This window comes from Seriola dumerili, unplaced genomic scaffold (genome assembly GCF_002260705.1).
Source record: "Seriola dumerili isolate Sdu_G_001 unplaced genomic scaffold, Sdu_1.0 BDQW01000110.1, whole genome shotgun sequence".
NCBI classification, from domain to species: Eukaryota; Metazoa; Chordata; class Actinopteri; order Carangiformes; family Carangidae; genus Seriola; species Seriola dumerili.
The window spans coordinates 11500954-11518821 of NW_019174365.1; the positions used below are offsets into that span (position 1 = coordinate 11500954).

General features: G+C 40.4%; 1 protein-coding gene across 1 annotated transcript in view; it reads right to left on the reverse strand.

Moving 5' to 3' along the window:
* Window positions 1-4084: 4084 nt before the first annotated feature.
* LOC111223426 (syndecan-2-B-like) overlaps window positions 4085-17868 on the reverse strand; it is a 42856-nt gene continuing 29072 nt past the window's right edge. Inside the window, exons 2-5 of the mRNA XM_022747571.1 lie at window positions 11991-12105; window positions 11000-11169; window positions 9233-9362; window positions 4085-6659 (exon numbers count right to left, since the gene is read on the reverse strand). Of these exons, the coding sequence (XP_022603292.1) occupies window positions 6496-6659; window positions 9233-9362; window positions 11000-11169; window positions 11991-12105 (579 nt within the window). The 3' untranslated portion in view covers window positions 4085-6495. The remainder of the gene's footprint in view (window positions 6660-9232; window positions 9363-10999; window positions 11170-11990; window positions 12106-17868) is intronic.

The following is a 17868-nucleotide window of genomic DNA, read 5'->3' on the forward strand; positions in this document are numbered from 1 at the left end:
GGGTTGCCATGAAATATTTTATACAGACATTCATGTGCTATGTCTCAATTCATGTACTTCAATACTCACACTTGCTGTTTTGAATGCAGAAGTGCGTTCACATTGATAGGTATGGCAGCATGCAGTGCACTATAAGTACCTGGATTTGAGTGTAAAACGATGGACACTTCTCTTCCTCAACGGTCGCCATCTTGGCTACGTAGAAGAAGGGCAGGGACCGCAAATGTATTTTCAAACGTGTGAAAACTGCGAATGAAGTGTGGACACGGCGGCAATGGCGGCGTAATTTCCATGTCACATGACATAGGGGACACAAACAGTACAATAAAACGTTAATTTTGAAGTCAAGTGAGCAAAGCAGTAAATTGCAGTCCCCCCGTTGCGATGCTCATTTCCGGTAAGTGCACATCGGCAGTGTTTAATTTGGGACAAACACTACCCAATTGAAATGTAATGCGGACTGAGATATCCATTTTGAGACACAGCAATGGTCTCCACAGAACCTTGGGTTGCTTCTAATTTATTTGACTTAAAATCTTTGATGCGTTGCTCTTAGTTCAGTGTTTCTTTATTTTCTCTTTTTCTTTGTCAAGGCAGGCTCAGAAGTGAAACTAGAGTCAGAATAAAAATACATTCTTGATGTCAGTGTCCAAAATGGGTCTGTGTAAATCACCACGCCGCAGTGGCTGCAGCTGGTTGAGACTGAGGCGTGTGGCAGTGACAACCATGAGCAACGCCAGGCAGGAATATAGACCTGAGGTTGGAGCTCGGACTAAGACGTGTGCTTCATCTTACTATAATTATCACAGTTTTATTTTTCGAGGCGTTGGCTTGGACTGATGCATTGGCCCGATCCGGTGCAGTGTTGTGTCTGCTTGCTATGCTGCTGTACTCTTGTGTTTGGGTCAGCGAGGTCCAACGTGTCCACCCCAGTCAGGCCCAGGCTTAGTCTCCAGCCATGAGCTCTTATGAGGCCTGACAGCCTGTTTACCTTGGACGCCATTTCCTTAACGTTTCTGCATGGCTTGGCGCTGACTACCAGTTGAAGGCTGACAGCTTTATTGAATCAGCTCTGCAGCTACAAAAGGGAGAGAAAGAAAGGCAAAAAAAAAGAGACAAAGGAAAAGGCAGAAAGTGAGAGAGCGTGAAAGAAAGAAGAAAAGGTTATATAAAGTAATCTAAAAACCATCCACCTACATCTTTGACTGAGAGTCGTTTACATTTGTGCTCTCTCTCCTGACATAAACACACACTGACCCTTTACATTAACCCGAGCAAAACACAAACAGCTCATAAGTCCTGGTTGCACTTTGACACAAACTTTAGACTAAAAAGGCAAACACATGCAACGTAGCTGCACAGAGAGGAAAGGACAGATTGGGAAATGTTTGTTACTGCAACAGCTTCAATATGTATGGCTTCTCCCATTGGCTCCCTGCTTTACCACCCCCTTAAATGGGTCCTACCCTGGTGGGATGCCTTGTACAAACTGCCTCTGGGCAAATATCACATACCATATCGGAACATACTGACCCGATTCCTTAGAAAAGAGCAGAAAGAGGAGTGTTCACTTAAAACAACATATCAAGAGCCAGAGGTGGCTTTATCCTGCCCCTAATGATCTGCCTCCCCTCAGGTTAAGATACAAGAGGAAACAAAAAGCATGCATGCGAACACACACATGTAAATACACACACTTTTGGAATATGCACTGATGCATGCGCGCACGTTCAGTTCCCCTTCCCTTTTTCCTCTTCAAAGAGATCATCACAAGGTAGTTTCAGCAGCTTCAGCTTTCAGGGTTTGTGAGTATAAATAACTCCATTGTGATGAAGCAGCCTGTGAAATCACCAGCTACTATAGATCAGATGTCAAATAAGAGCTGATGTTCTGCACCCAAAGTAAAAAAAAAAAATAGGTTAATCTGCAGCAATAGTGTTTCTGGGAATTGATTCTAATGACAATAACTGCTGCCCACCTCTCCCTTCATTTCCATAATTACTGCATTTATTTGAATAATGAATAAAAAGTGAAAAGGAGAAATGTTACCTTCTCTTAATGAGCTGCTCTGTAATGCTACATAATTACATTTACTCTTTCAGCACATAGGATACAAGCCGTGATGTGTTTCAGGTGATAACTCTAATAAATACCGGTTAATGAGCATAAGGTCGCCTACCCCCACACCCCCACCGTCCCTCAGAGGTTTGTTGGAGCTCGTGTCAGCCTCATCGGTTTCTCTTTTCCACTCATGCCACCACTCAAGATGTGCAATCCTGTGCGAGATTAATCCCCACCGTTACGCTAATCTCCCTCTGTAACAGGGTGAGATTAGGGCACTAAAATGATATGGTGGAGCACATAACCACATAAAGATTACTCATCTGCGCATTTATAATCCCCTTAGACTTTAAGTAACATTCAGAGAGCCAACGTGCTGTACAGTTTTAAAGGCAGCCCAACATTTTAAATCTATTTATAGATAAAGTGAGGGCAGTTTTGTGTGGGGTACTTTAGGGCTTTGGGGTAACCATAGTAAGAATGGCTTACCTTTGAATAATTACCAAAATGAGCACTTTGTTGGAGACATTTTTTAAAGCAGTTAATGAGCTGTATAAAGCGATCTGCTCTCAACTTTTCAGACAAAAACACTTGGTAACAGATCCCAGGAGAAATTTTAGCTCGAAGGTATTTATGAAAAAAACATAATTTAAAAGCCTCATCATCTGTAATTATAAAAGAACAGCATGACTGACATGCTAACTCATAGTGGCACTTGCATGAAAGTGTATTATTACTAAGGAATAGTTCGACTTTTTGGAAAACATGTCTATTTACTTTATTGTGGCGAGTTAGAGGAGATTGATACCATCTGTATGTTAAAGGGATAGTTTGGGTTTTTTGACGCGGGGTTGTGTGAGGTACTCATGAATATTCAGTACATTACCCACAGTAGATTCCGTTCAGCACGCTCCCAGTTAGGAAAGCCGGCTGGTAGCACCTGGCAGAGTGGCAGATGTGTTGCTGTACACGGGGCCACGAGAAGAAAACGTGTTTCAGCGACTTTTGAGTAAATCAGAAAGTGGCGTAATACAGTGCGCTACCTAGGTGCGCTTGTGCATAGGAATACTGTAGTTCAACGGTTGAAAAATGTAGTGCCAAAGGAAAGCACTGTTTTCACAGGAAGATAAAACCACTCAAAATATTCTACATGATGCGTACATTTAAATGGATATTGGATTGTTTCGGTTGGCATTTCTAAAAGTCTCTAAAACTCGCTTTTTCTCGTGGCCCCGTGCACGGCAACACATCGCTCTGCCACTCTGCCGGGTGCTGCTGGTCGGCTTTCGCTACTAGGACCGCGCAGAACAGAATCTACTGTGGGTAATGTACCTCACACAACCCAACGTCAAAAAACCCACACTATTCCTTTAAGTAAAGAGCCTTGCAAGCCCTGCAATTAGCCTAGCTTAGCATAAAGACTAAAACAAGCAGGAACAGCTAGCCTGGTTGTGTCAAATCAGCCTAATCAAAATGGTTTCACATTTTCCTAACCCGTACATAAGCAGAAAAGTAAAAACAAAGTTGTTCATGAAAAACTAATGAATCAATGTTTTATACAAAAACACCTGCTAACAGCTCCCTGGAGAAATCTTGGCTCAAAGTTATTCACAAAGAGGAATGGACTCTGGAAAATAGTGAAAAAAGGTGATCACAATTTCCCAGAGCCCATGGTGGCACCTTAAAACGTTTGTCTGAGCAACAGTTCAAAATCAATCACATTTATTTGAGACAGAAATACAACAAAACCTCACATTTTTGAAGCTGTAGCATTTGATTAATGTGTTAATCCACAGTAGGAACTGCCATTAATTTTCACCCGGATCCCTGAAGTCACACTGGTGACTGCAAAACACCTGATGAGAGACCTGAATCAATGGAGTCAGAACAAAGCTGCTACAAGCTTCAAGCTCTGTGTGATTCAGTGCTGATTTACCACGACGTTTAATTGATCAAATTAACACAATCAACAGATGAGGGAGGCAAAAACAAGTGTAGTTTGAAAACAAGATGGCACAAGCAGTTGGATATTAGGCCACAATGTTTATTCAGTAGTGTTGTTTCAACTTATAGGTACAATACTGTCAGCTTTTGTAAGACTAAAAAAAAGTTACCATTACAGTCATCCATGCTCACAGAATGCCAGTCAAGTCGTTTACACCCCTCTTTTGTGTACACACCCGCCACATGCTCACCTCGAGCAAGTACATTTCCAAATGGTAGGCACTTTGAAGGTTTAAAACATTTGTGAATATACATTTATATATATTTATATATCTTTTCATATACTAATAAGCAATTGGACTCAAAGGTCAGGTCTCTAATAGAGAGAAAATAAAAAAAACTAAAAGAGTGAAGAAAAAGAGAATGAGGAAACAACATGATGTGGCCATGGTGGAGGGGAGTGGGTATGAGGAGATGGTGGGAGTAGAAATACTGTGAGTCTTTGGGTTTTTCAGTATAGTTCAGTACCTTAGGTCCTATGACAAGAGAGGACAACAGAGATGGGGGTGGGGGAGGGAGGGGTGGATGAGTAAAGGAGCGCAGAGAGACTGACAGAAGAAGGGATGGAGAGGTAGAGGGATGAACAGCTGCATGTGGGTGGTGTTAGGAGTTTAGACGATGTGACAGCATCTACTGCGCCTACTTCACATTACTGTACAGCTGAAAAAGGCAACTTCACAAACCTGCCGGACAAAACATGTGTGTCTCTTCAGAGCAAGTTAATGTAGACGTTTAAAAAAAAAAAAAGAAGAAGAAGACTTAACTTGTCATTTGACTGTAATCTTTGTTTTCAATCTTTGCAGCTATTTTGTGGCCTTTTATTCAGTTGAACTCATTTGGGGATGCAGAATGGCATCCAAACAAACACCTTGTGTATGTTGTGGATGTGGCAAACAACCTCATCTTTCAACTATTTTGAAATGCCTCCACTGACCATTTAAAACCATGAACAGCCCTCAATGTGAGTCTCAAAAACTATTCAAACTTTAACACTTGAGTCCTACATTTTCTGTGCAGCCTTATCTATCAATCCCTCAGAGAAACTAGGTTTCTAGAAGGGGGGGTGCTCTTGTGTTGTTTGCTGCAGAGGTATGTGCTCTGCATGTGGGGATTCAGCCCCGGCCTGGTTTGTTTGTGTCCAAGCAGTAGCAGGCCTTCACTGAGCAGATCTTTGGGCCTAAAGCATCAACACTGGGACACGGACAATAACACCAGGCTACCCGGGTGGCTCCATACAGCTGAGTGAGAAAAAGAGAGGGTGGTGGTGGTTGGGGGTATTGACAGCCCAACTGGCCTTGCTCCAATCTGATTTAATAGAAGGTGGGAGTGAGGGAGGTTAGGGTAAACAGAGAGAAAGAGAGAGGGCGGGGGGAGAGATGTTAGCAGACCTTGGGTGCAGTCAGTAAACTCAAGGGACACACTGGGGAGGTAGGTGGCTTTGGGCCAAAAACACCACAAGCCACAGAGAAGAAAACTTCACCCCAAAACACTACACACACGCAAAGCTGCACGATAGCAGTGGGAAGCAAAAGCAGTGAATGTGCAATGTAAGAGAGAATGCATTTAAATAGAAAAGAAGTTCAGCAAGACGCACAACAGAAGCGAGATTTGTGATGTTTTTCTAGCCCTGACACACTTATTTTAATCTTTTTAAAGACCAATTCCTGGTGTGAAAAACGCTGTCGACAAGAAAAAAAAGAAAAAAGGCTACACTGAGAAGAGACAAACAAATCAACAAGACATAATGAAACGCTCACGTTTGACCAAAAAAAAAAAAAAAAAAAAAAAAAAATGGATGTGAGAGCAAATAATAAACATTGTAACCTGAAGGGAGAACATTTACATTGACCGTTAACAGCGTTAATATGAAGACCAAAGAGCTTCATCAAAACTACAAAGGCATTTTTTTTTAACATCAGAGAAAAGATAAATTAATGTAATACACCTTTAGAGATCAACATCAGACATGCTAGGACAAAATAAAAAGAAAAAAAAATGAACGAGGATTGATACAGAATAATTATATTCAATTATTTCCACTTTAAATTTTTTTTCTTTACAAATAACATACTGCTACAGTTAAAAGTAGTCAGCGACTAAAAACAGCTCCTTTGACAGAATCCTTTACAGATCCTGTTTTTATTTTTTCAGCCTTTTCAAATAATACACAAAATGTTTAAATACACTGAGATTTGCCATAAAATGAGAAATGCTTGGTTTTCATTTAAAAAACAAAAAGAAGAAAGAAAAGGTCTTAATTACAATACTCTATGCAAAAGCTTTCCTTTATGCTATTTTTCCTTAATCGACTTGAAAACATTTTGTACTTGTTTCTTGTGTTTGAACAGATTTGCTGTTGTTGTGGACTGTGTTTTTTTTTTTTTAACAGTCACTCAAGATTTGTCAATCTGGTGGTGGGAGGGCAGGACTTTATGCATAAAACTCCTTGGTTGGGGCCTTCTGATAGGCTGCGCCGGAGGGTTTCCTCTCTCCCAAGTCGTAGCTGCCCTCATCCTTCTTCCTCATGCGGTAGACCAGCAGGAGGATGAGGAAGATAGCGAACAGGAAGCCGATCACGCCACCTGCGATAACAGCTGAAAGAGGCAAAGACAGAATAGGGAAATTAATTATCAATGTAAAACCAATGTCTAGTGTGTGTATCCTCGTGGAGAACGAGACCTTAACTTCGCAAAAACTGAGCTGCCTCCTTGTGGTCTAACATGAAGTGTGTCTTCTGTCTTGTACAACACACAGCTTCTGCTACTGTTGGAACAAATTTAAATACTAATGCAATACAACAGCATTTTATCAAAACTGAGAGATTAAATGTGGTGAAAACAAACTGCAATCATCACCACTGAATGTCGAAACCAATGCAGTTACTAAATGTCAGTGGGAAAACCCTCAATTTGTCTCAGGAGATACAGAGTGGATCATTTGCTGTGGTTCATTTCACCTCTCCTCATGTGTTGGTTGAGTTTAAAAGTTAGTGTTCCATTAAAGGGATATTAACGCTCCAATCCTTGATACAGAGCTGTGTTGTCGCCCCAAGTGTGGTTGATTCGACATGGTCTGTATTCCAATCAGTGACTGCTGATGGGGACGTTGGAGCAGGAGGCTTGTGGTTAACAGTCAAGCAAATAAATCCAATGAGGACAAACAAACAACAGCCTGAACTGAATCCTGTCCCTGAACTCGCTGATAAATGTCATTGCAAGACTAAAATATTGACCTCTGATACAGAGTGACGCCAAGCCAAAAAACCCTGGATTGTACACTTTCCACAATGCAACTTGATTGTGTCATTCAGTAAGATCCTGTCTGTCCGTTTCAATTTCCATGTGCCAGTTTGTAACACAGGCTTGAACGACAAGCTCAAATTAAGATAACCCCGGTGGCATCACAACTATCTGATTTGTTGTTTGGACTATGACTCTCCATGCTTTTCTCCACAAAATAAAACTTGAACTACCTACATTAACACAAGGTGGACACGTTTAATACCAATCTTTCCTCCATGTTCTTCTTCAGAATTGCAGGCATCACATCATGCTTCTGCATGGATATCTCCAGGACCATCTTCATCACAAATCCAATCATAAAATTTGTTAAGATAAGAAGTTTAAAAATATGAACTCACTGGATGGTTAAAAAAAATCATCTCGGCTCATTTAAATGGAAAAAAAGCCAAACGTTTAAAAAATTTAAAAACATTATTTATTCCAACAGAGAGAGATTTCTTTCATTTAAGTCAATACAAAGCAGGACTCCTTCCTGGCTGATGGAAGAAGGAGTTGTATGCCATCTTTGATTTTCACATGGCTTTTGTTAGTCATAATTTTTTTCAGGCTTTTAGGTCACTAAGAAGGTTGAATTTAAATTTTCAACATCCTTGCTGTAACAAATTATATAACTGAATCTGTGACTAAAATGTCTGGAGGATATCCATGCAAGACCATTATATGTCATATACAGTTCAGAATCAGGGCTTGATAGACACAGAAATGTTTGAGGTTAAACTTTCTGTAAAGGACATGTTGTAAACCAACAGGCCAACAGTGGGCTAACATCAAGGGAAATCTGAATTAAATCCACCAAGGCTGTATCAAAAAATTCCCCCCCTCCAGTTTTGACCCTGACTCTCCTCACTAATGCTCCTAACTCGCCACATGGGCTCATTTCACTCTCCCTCCCAATTATGCCTGTATGAGGTTCTTTATAGCTTCCTAATCTGTTTAAGGTCCCTCCTGGTGCTACAATCTGCCCTCTGCTCCACTTTAGGTTTCCACATGTTGACTGGCCTCATGGGTAAAGATCCTGGCACGTGCCCAACTGCTGAGCTCCCAAGAAGCAGTAACGCAAAGCAGAGTGAATAAATGAAAATTAGATCATGGGAAATTATTTTTATAGAAGTCATGCAGGAGATGACACGTAATGGTTATGATCTGGAGGAAGGGTAAAGTGAACGAGGTAGAGAAGCGAAGGCAGAGTAGAGGTGACCAAGCTATACATATATTTCCTCTTTCAAGGCCTCATCTAAAGACTTTATACTGGCAATCCCATTATTTTTCCTATCCCAATCCAAGAACAATATGCAAAGGATGAAATGCGCCTATCCATAGGAGAGAGGCGAGTGTCCCGATTTCTCCTTGTTGATGTTGTTTCAGCATATTGCCAACACCGGATGGATATCACAACAAAGTGAAAGTGAGGTGCCAATCAATGTTTGCCTCAGACACGCAGGGACAGAGAGACGGCATCAGAGAGCACAGTGCTTTCGAGTCAGATAATTTCCTTTCCACCCTCTTTCATGTATTCGAAAAAAGGCAAGCAACACACACTTGAAACGCCCACAATGCTGTGAACTCTACAAAGTCCCACAGAGGGACACAGACAGAGTTTATTAAATGTGATTATTTTCAGAGGTGGATTAGATGGGAGACTGTAGGGAAAATATTACCTAGAATTCTAGGACTTTGTTTTTTACCGGAAATATGCCGACATGTTGTAACATATAAGAATAGAGAGGCTAATACAAAAGAAAGATCTCACTTAAAACACAAAGTGGAGTCAATTTAATGGTACACATTTGTGTCCGTGTGTATTTAAGTAAATCTTCCAAAGAAGGAATGGTTTGATGTCCTTTGTGGCTTACTGTGATACATACCTGCCAACACCTCTGTCCTCTGGAAGAGGTTTTCAGTGCGGACCTCAACGGCCTCCTGGGGTGAACCGGGGGTACTAGTTGTACTAGTCATCTGGTTCCTCTGCATGTCCTCTGTAACTGGCACTGGTGCCTGGGTGAGGAGGAGAGAAGACAGGAGGGGGAAGAGGCAGGAAAGGAAGAAAGAGAGGGTTTAAATTTATGTTTGCTTATTGACAGCTGACTTTCACAGTCTGTGTGTTTAGAGGACTTGGGTTCATTTGGGTGTTCTGGCATGATCCTTAAATTCCTCCCTGGTAAGACCGTGATTGTAAATATTAATGATGTAATTCGCCATTTTGCGAATTATGTGCAGGCTTATGTATGTATCTGGTTATGTGCGGGACTATTTTTTTACCAGGCGCAGTAACTTTACCTGATAACCTCACATTGACGACAAGACTCAGAGAAACCACTGCACAACAAACAACATATAAACAACAGATATATAAGGTGTCAATTATTGAGCTTGACAGCTGCTGGTAGCTGGATTTTCTTTCCTTTATTTCTCTGTTTGCAGTCTTTATGCTAACTGACTGTTGGCTCTAGCTTCATATTCAACACACAGAAACGTGACAGGACAGAATTTCACTGGGCCACAGAAACGAAACCTGCCCAATGGGTCAAGGCCTATGTATGCCACACTTTTTCCAAAGGAGGGTGCAAAGGACCAGAATGGAAATCAAGCAGTGCAGCTGGCCAAGAGAGTAGTGACAGAGGCAGGAGGAAAATAAATGGGAAAGGGCCAGGTAGGCTCAGGCTTAGGGGGTTTGAGACCTTGACGACTAATCCCAAACAGATGCAGTATCCAGTGCAGTACAGTAGGAGTGCAACACAGAAGTGAGATCTAGGATGGTTCCAGAATACGTGATTATGTCCGAGAGAGATGTAATCCTCCATAATTTGCAATGGAGCGAAAACATTGAGAATTGACGTGAGCACTTGATCTTTATCCTGAAAGCAACCTCACGGCTCCTGGTATTACAGGGGATTTGATGACATATACTGGGTCAGATAAAGACATACTGACGTATTGTGCCACTCTCTGTTGACTCAGGGTAGTTATAAATGAGCCACTGTGATTATAACTGACATTAAGTTGTATAATGTCATAATATACCTGCTCACTATGAAGCACACAGCAAAAGTTTTACCCCAGGGTATAATTAATTTAATAGTTTAATGTCCCTTTTAAAATGGTAATTGTGAACTTACAAGCTGTTCAGAGCACCACATGCTCTACGTGGAGCAAAAATACATTAGGGCAAATCAGCAGTATCACATAAATTGTCAAGTGCAGAATGTCTACTTAAAGGAATAGTTCAACATTTACTTATTCGTTTTCTTGCTCAGAGTTAGATTGTCATTTCTGGATGCTTAATATGAAGCTATGCCATTACACAGTTAGCTTTGCCTATCATAAGGAATTAAAGCAAAGGTGAAACAGCCAGGCTATTTTTTTTTACCTTAATACAGAGCCAGGGTTGCTGTTTTATCTATCTTTATCTTTTCTTCTAAGGCCTCTGGCTTCATTTAATAGACATATTTATATGAGAGTGGTGTCAATCATCTAATCTATCTCTCATATTTAAATCCTTTGATGATAGAAGTCAAGAAGGCTTTCTTTCTTGTCTTGCTCACATTCGTCCAAATCTTCAGCCAAGCTGGTTAAAAAAAGAAATCGGCTCGTGTCTGGTGTCCAGTCTCTATCCTTTTCTGGGGATTCCTTACCTCTGTTCTGAATGGTTTCCTTGGCGTGCTGTCTGCCTTTTCTCTGACCGTGGCTGTGTCCACCCTGGGGGTGAAATCTTTGGTGGAGTCCTGGGTGGGTTGCGCTGCATTGGGCTCGAAATAAACCGTACTGACAGTCACTGTTTCCTCCACCACTTCTTCACCCCCACCTGGAAGAAAGAGGGCGACAGGTAAATAACGCTTCTCCTCATTTAAAATGTTTGCTTGATGAAACTGAATTACTTGTGTAGGGAATTGGCTTCCCTACAGATAAAAATGCGATAAAGATTATGGTGTTTGTATGTGCAAATAGGTAAAATATGGGCATGCATGTTACTAATATTTAATATCCAAAGCATCCATTTACTTTTTCTCTCTTAATTCACATTGTGGATTTTATTTTCATGTATTATTTACAGTTTGAATCTCCTATAGAATACAGTGTGCCAGAGCAGAGTAATAGGCTATATATGTAATATTGGAAGGGCTATTGATCATTGTCCTGCCTCCTTTCACCTGGCATGACCTTCTCCCACTGCAGCTATACAACTCTCAGAGAGAAAAGTTACTTTTGACCAATGAATGAGTGTTGTAAAGGTGCTTAAAGCAAGTAGAGCAGAGGAGCTAATAAAAAAGACATGTGAAATTTGCACACTTGCCGACGGCAGTCTGGGTGACAAGGCAATCTCAATTCAAATCGAGTGAGAGAAAGAGAGAGGCGGTGTAAGAAACAGGAGACAAAGAGAGGAGGAGAAAGGAAAGAGATAAAGAGAAAGTGATGGCACAACTTTAGTCTGCTGGTGAAAGAAAAAAAAAAAACAAAAGAAAAGAAAAACTTAGGGTTCATAAAACTTACCTGCAGCAGCCTCGAAAATGAATGTCATCGTGCCTCTGGGTAATTGCCTGCTGAGCTCGCAAAGTCTGTGTGTGTGTGTCTCTCTTACGCAAGTCTGTGAGTGAGAGAGAACGTGCGTGCATAAATGTGTCTTACCTGAGCCAGACCCTGAGTTAAAGTCATCATCATCTTCAGGGTAATAACCTCCCGAGCCTGTGTCATCCAGGTACAAGTCATCAGCCTGAGAGGATGTCTTGGCTGCTTCTGCTATCTGCAAAGCAACAAGATAACATGGTATTAAGGACTTTATTACTCATCTCAATTTACACAAGTCCATGTGAAAGTTTTCATTTTGCACCACATCACATCAACAAAGTTCACTCCACAGTTCTCTACACTGGCAGCTAAATATGAATAAACATAATATGAATCAGAAAGTCTAGTGGCCAAGTTTTTAAATCATTATTCACAACCTCTCCTGCTTTGAGACCAACACTCCAGTCACTGATTATTTCTTTAATTGGCAAACATAAAACCCTCTGGGGGTAGCAATTCAAAGCTTATATCATTAGTACAGTTTGAACAGCACAAATCTTTGCTAAATTTGCCATTCTGAAATCTCACAGACTGTTAAGTGCAGCCAAAACAGTCTGAAGAAAAATCTGTCTTGTTATATCAGCTATAAAGCAGGAATTAGTGCCCAGTGCAAACACAAATGTTCAGCCGAGTGTACGCCTGAGAGATGGATACTCAACTACTTCCTTTCAAACTTTCCTTTGCCCACAGTTTGCTAATTTACACTAAACACAAAGTACAGCTGAGGCTGCTGGGAATGTCATTACTTTGGCAGGTACTTGGTCATTAATGACACATTTCGATTTTGACCTGACGATGGCACTGATGATAAAAGGTTAAGGGATCACCCAAGTTATTAGAATTCATCCTGAGGTGGAAATGAATGTCTGTGGGAAATCTCTTGGCAACCCATTTAACAGTTGTCGAGACTGCACGGCCGCACGTAATGATTATATTCATTATTGATTAATCTGCTGATTATTTTCATGATTAATTGATTAAAGGTCTGATCTATAAAAATGGTGAAAAATAATGTCTCGCCAACAGTCCAAAACCCAAAGACATTCAGTTTACTGTCACATAAAGGAAAGCAGCACCTTAAAAAAAATCACTTAAAAGATTAATCCACCATCAGTATTAATTTTATCAATTTTCTGATTATGGACTGATTGATTAATTGACTTATTGACTCAGCCCTAGTCAAGAGATTTCACTCAAAACTACAAATGTCGATCTCATGGTGGTGCTACAGGAAAAATCAGTAGGATTCATCCTCTGGACACGATGAATATCTGTGCCAGGTTTCACGACAGTTCATCCATTAGCGGTTGATATATTTCAGTCTGGACCGAAGCTGTGGGCAGACCAACAGATCGACATTGCCATCCCTAGAGCCACACCGCTAGCGTGGCTAATAACAACACGTGTCCCTGTTTTATGATCAAATGAAGCGCAGCAGCACAGGTGACGGTCCAATCACAACATCCAGTCTCTCTCACACTATTGTCGCCAGGACAACCCGCCTGACTAGTGGGAATGTTTGTGTTCCGGCTTAATGGAGTGACCGGCTGAAAAGACCACAGTTTAACAGTGCCTGTTTGTTTAAAAAGCAGCTGCTCACGTGGTGTGTAAGTTGAGATTTTAATGAGAAATAAGATCAGGAAATATGAGTTTTCACTCTAAGTGGCTTGTGGAACCAGATATGTGCTGGGTACCTAAATATGAGAACTGTTGTTTAAGTGTGTGCATATAGTACACATAACTATTAAAAGTGTTGTGTGTGTGTGACTGGAATAGCTATAAACGCATCCATGGCAACAACCATTCAACTCCTATTCACCAATCTGTGGTTAGCTGTACTGCCCCTTCTATACTGATAGTCCTGCTTTAGAAAAAAAGAATACAAAAGAGAGACCCCACAATAAATCATCCCTGTGTGTGTGTATGTGTGTGTGTGCATGCGTGCGTGCGTGCGTGCGTGCATGCGTGTGTGTGTGTGTGGCACCCATTAAGCTGGTTGCTACAGCTTCAGCTCTGCTCTGAGGATGTTGAGCTGATAAACCTGGGGCTGAATGAAGCTCAATTGGAGGAAATAATCAATTGGCTTGACAGGAAATAAGTGTTTTTTTGTTAACTGAAAGAATAGGCATGCAGTGAGAAAGCTAAGAAACCTGGCTGTGAGAAATCTTTGCCTCTTAGTGCCTGTTTTACATACTCTTGGTTTGGAAAGGAAAAAGCGAGTAGGGCTGCAACTAACGTTTTCATTAAGAAGTACTTTGTCGGTTCTTTTTTTTTCCTTTAGTGGTTAAGTCTAATAATGATGTTTTATGTGAATTTCAACATTTGTTTGACATATTTTTATTGTATGTAATCATGTTTTATGTATCTTACAGAACATGCACACTTGAACATACAGTGTTTCCCCTGGCTGCACGTTTCTCTTTGGACCCAGTAAATAAAAGTTGAACTAAATGAAAGAAAAATCCAGAAAGGCTAGTGTAAAATTTCCATCCCAATTTCCCATCTTCAAGTTGCTTGTTTTGTTCACCCAGCAGTCCGAAATCCAAATATATTCAATTTATAGTGCAGCAAATCCTCACAGTTTAGAAGCTAGAACAGGCACATTTTCGGCCTTTTTGCTTGATTAATGAACTCAATGATGGATCTCCATTTCAGCATTTCCAATTACACAGTGTTGTAATGTGAGTTTGTTGAGTAGTGCTTTTAAGTCACTGTGTGTGTGCATACGTGTGCTTTTGTGGAGTCATGAAAGAAAGGCCTGGCACTCTCCATAACAAAGAAGCAGGGAGTACACACAGCTAACAACAGAGAAAAAAAGAAAGACAGAGGCTAGATGAAACAGAACAATGTGTATCTCCATCTCTCCTCTCTCAACTGGCTCTGACTTCTGGAAGAAAGGCCTTTCACCACTGAGCCGCCTGATCAAAGAGAGAATTTGTTCAAAGCAACTTTATCTTAACCTTTCTTGCCTTCTTTTCCTCCAAACACAACCCCTCCCCCTCTTCACTGAAACAGCCTGGCAAATCAATTCACCGGTCCATGCGGACCACAGGTCTTTATGCACTGGCGATATGAGCACAATGGACCATAAGAAGGCAGGCCACAGATCAAATGCTGACAAAGGGCACTAATGAGATAGAGGCCACACACACATTCGCATGCATGACTAGACATGTTTTACAAATGTATGCAAGCATTCATTGATTCATTGATTATACATACACACATTAAAGTGAGCAATTGAGCATATCACTCGACACCACATACACACATGAAAGCAAATGTGTGAACAAATGCATAGTAATGATAGTGTAGCTTTAACTCCCCTTGGGCCTATTAAATGCAGATTTCAAAGACATAACTATGATGAAAACACTTTCACCTAACTTGTTAAATGAATAAATGGAGGAATAATATGCATAGTAAAGCATAAGGAGGTAGCTAATTATAGTTTTATTTTTCTTTTACCAGAAAGTCCTTTAAAATACAATATCAGGCCTGCAACTAACAATTAATTTAATTATTGATTAATAAAATTATTAATTTTCTTGATTATTCAGTGTTTCATTGCATGTATAGAATGTCTGCAAATAGTGTAAGATGCCCATCACAAGCTCTGAAACCAGACACATTTTGTCATTTTTGTTTACAATAGCAACATAACAAATACAGACATCAGCAGTAGGTATTAAACATGATAAAATACATCATGATATTTAAGAAATACTTTGAAAATTCTAGGGGAACACACTTATTTCCTGTTTTACTAAGAGTAAATTAAAAATGAAGCTACAGCTAGCAGCTAGTTAGCCTAGCTGAGCATAAAGACTAGAAACAGGGGGAAACTGTTAGCCTGTCTGTCTAAAAAGGCAACAAAATCCACCTACAAGCACCACTAACAAGCTCACGAGTGAATATGTATCTTATTTGTTTAATCCATGCAAAAAATGAAATGTAAAAACAAGAAGTTTGCTGTTTTATTTGGTGAGCGATAGAAGTTATTGACAGGGCCAGCCTGGACGTTTCCATAATTTACTTTAGGATAACCAGCTCCTGACTGAAGCTTCATGTTTACAGACATAAGCCTGGTATTAATCTCCTCATCTAACACTGTGCAAGAAAGTGAAAAACATATTTCTGAAAATTAACTTGTCTTTGAACAATGACAATGAAGCAAAATGCAACCAAGAGCTATGCTACCTTTCAGATGGGCACCCAGGTACACCTGTGTACAGAGTCCTGGTTTATTTCAAGCTCGAGGTTGCACGAGTCCACTGTCTCCTCTGTAATCCTCATGTTTCAACAGTTTGAACAAAGCATAGAGAGGTTCAATGGTACAAGCCACACAACAGAAAATCAGTACAGATCTGAGAGGAGGAAGTGGTCTGTTTGACCTTGATACACTTCACTGACTTTATCTGACACACTAGGACAAGCACAAACTAGTATGTGTGCTTGGGAGTATACACATTATAAACTTGATAAAGGTGACTGTCTCTATCACTAGTGCACACATGCTTGTGCACAGCCACAGCAGCCCTGATAAACTTTGCTCTTTTTATCAATCCAGTGACATTTACAGGTAGTCTCTGCTTTCAGCCCTTATCACAGCTTCTGAACTGAAGCAGACATCAATCCACCAACAAGAAAAGCAGAGCGAACACCGAAAACCATTTACAACTATTTGATTGTGGCATGGCTGCTCTAGTCTACAGAGCAATTATTAGAAAAATCCTGCAGTGCTACTTTCAGAAAAGATTCAGGGCAGACGGAACTTGTAAAATTGGTCCAGTTGGAAATGTCTAATTCAGCAAGGTATTTTGGCGATCGGTGTTGGGTTTGCCATGAAGCAGAACAATTTCTGAATCCCATCTATTATTCAGGAAGTCTACTGACTCATCCCTCCTTAGAAACCAAAACAGTGCTCCTTCCCTCACCATCTATGTTGTCATTCACTAAATCTGAAAGCTAATGTGATATTAAAGTTTCATGAACCCGTGAAAATAAAAACTTTAAGACCTGCAGTAAATCAGTATTGAATCCTAAGGAGGAAACCATTTTATAGCAGTGCACATTCAATGAAATTTGACTGGCTTTCTGAGAGCTTCCTGACTTGTTGTATTGATTGTAAGGTTAACCACTGTATGTATAGTTAGTGAGGAGGGTATGTTCTTGAGTTTGTATGTGTAGTATGTTATAATCACAGTATTATTTGCTCTTGTTTTGGGGAAAAAGAGGACAATCTCCTCTAATATAATTGCATATAAACCAAACTTTACACAAAAATCAACAGTATCCACAGTCGTTACCAATAACTAATCTTAGGTGTTGGATTCCCTCTGCTTTGCCTCTGTATTAAATCATCTATTAACCAGACTACATAATAAATAAAGCAAATACATATACTATACTTCATAATACTTAATTCTTCAAGCTCAAACTGTGTAAACCTTGTAGTGGACAAAAAAACATGACTCAGAAAGAGGAGGCCTTGGAGGAGATGGAGAAGGATGGAAACATCAAAGCTCCTGAGAGATACTTAGAGAGGACAGTGTACATACACAAAAGCTAAGCATTCTCAAAGCAGCATGTCGCCTTTGTGCACAGAAAAGTGAGCAAGAAAAGAAGGCCATGGTTCACGCATATAGAAATCTACCTCATGCATCCACATCCACACAAACACTCAGTGTGCTGTCCTCATCACACACACACGCACACAACTTTATACATTAGATTGCTAGTGGACTATATTGTGGCATAAATGCCATATTCCTACAATTTACCTCGAGCCATTACGCAGCCTGTGTGAACACCTGGGTTGTGTTACATTAGCTGCACATTAGATGCTTTGACAAAAATCTTGGCTGAATCACCACCTGTGTTAACAAGCCTTTACTTGGTCCCATATGACCAGTACCTTATACTGGCTAATGTTAGC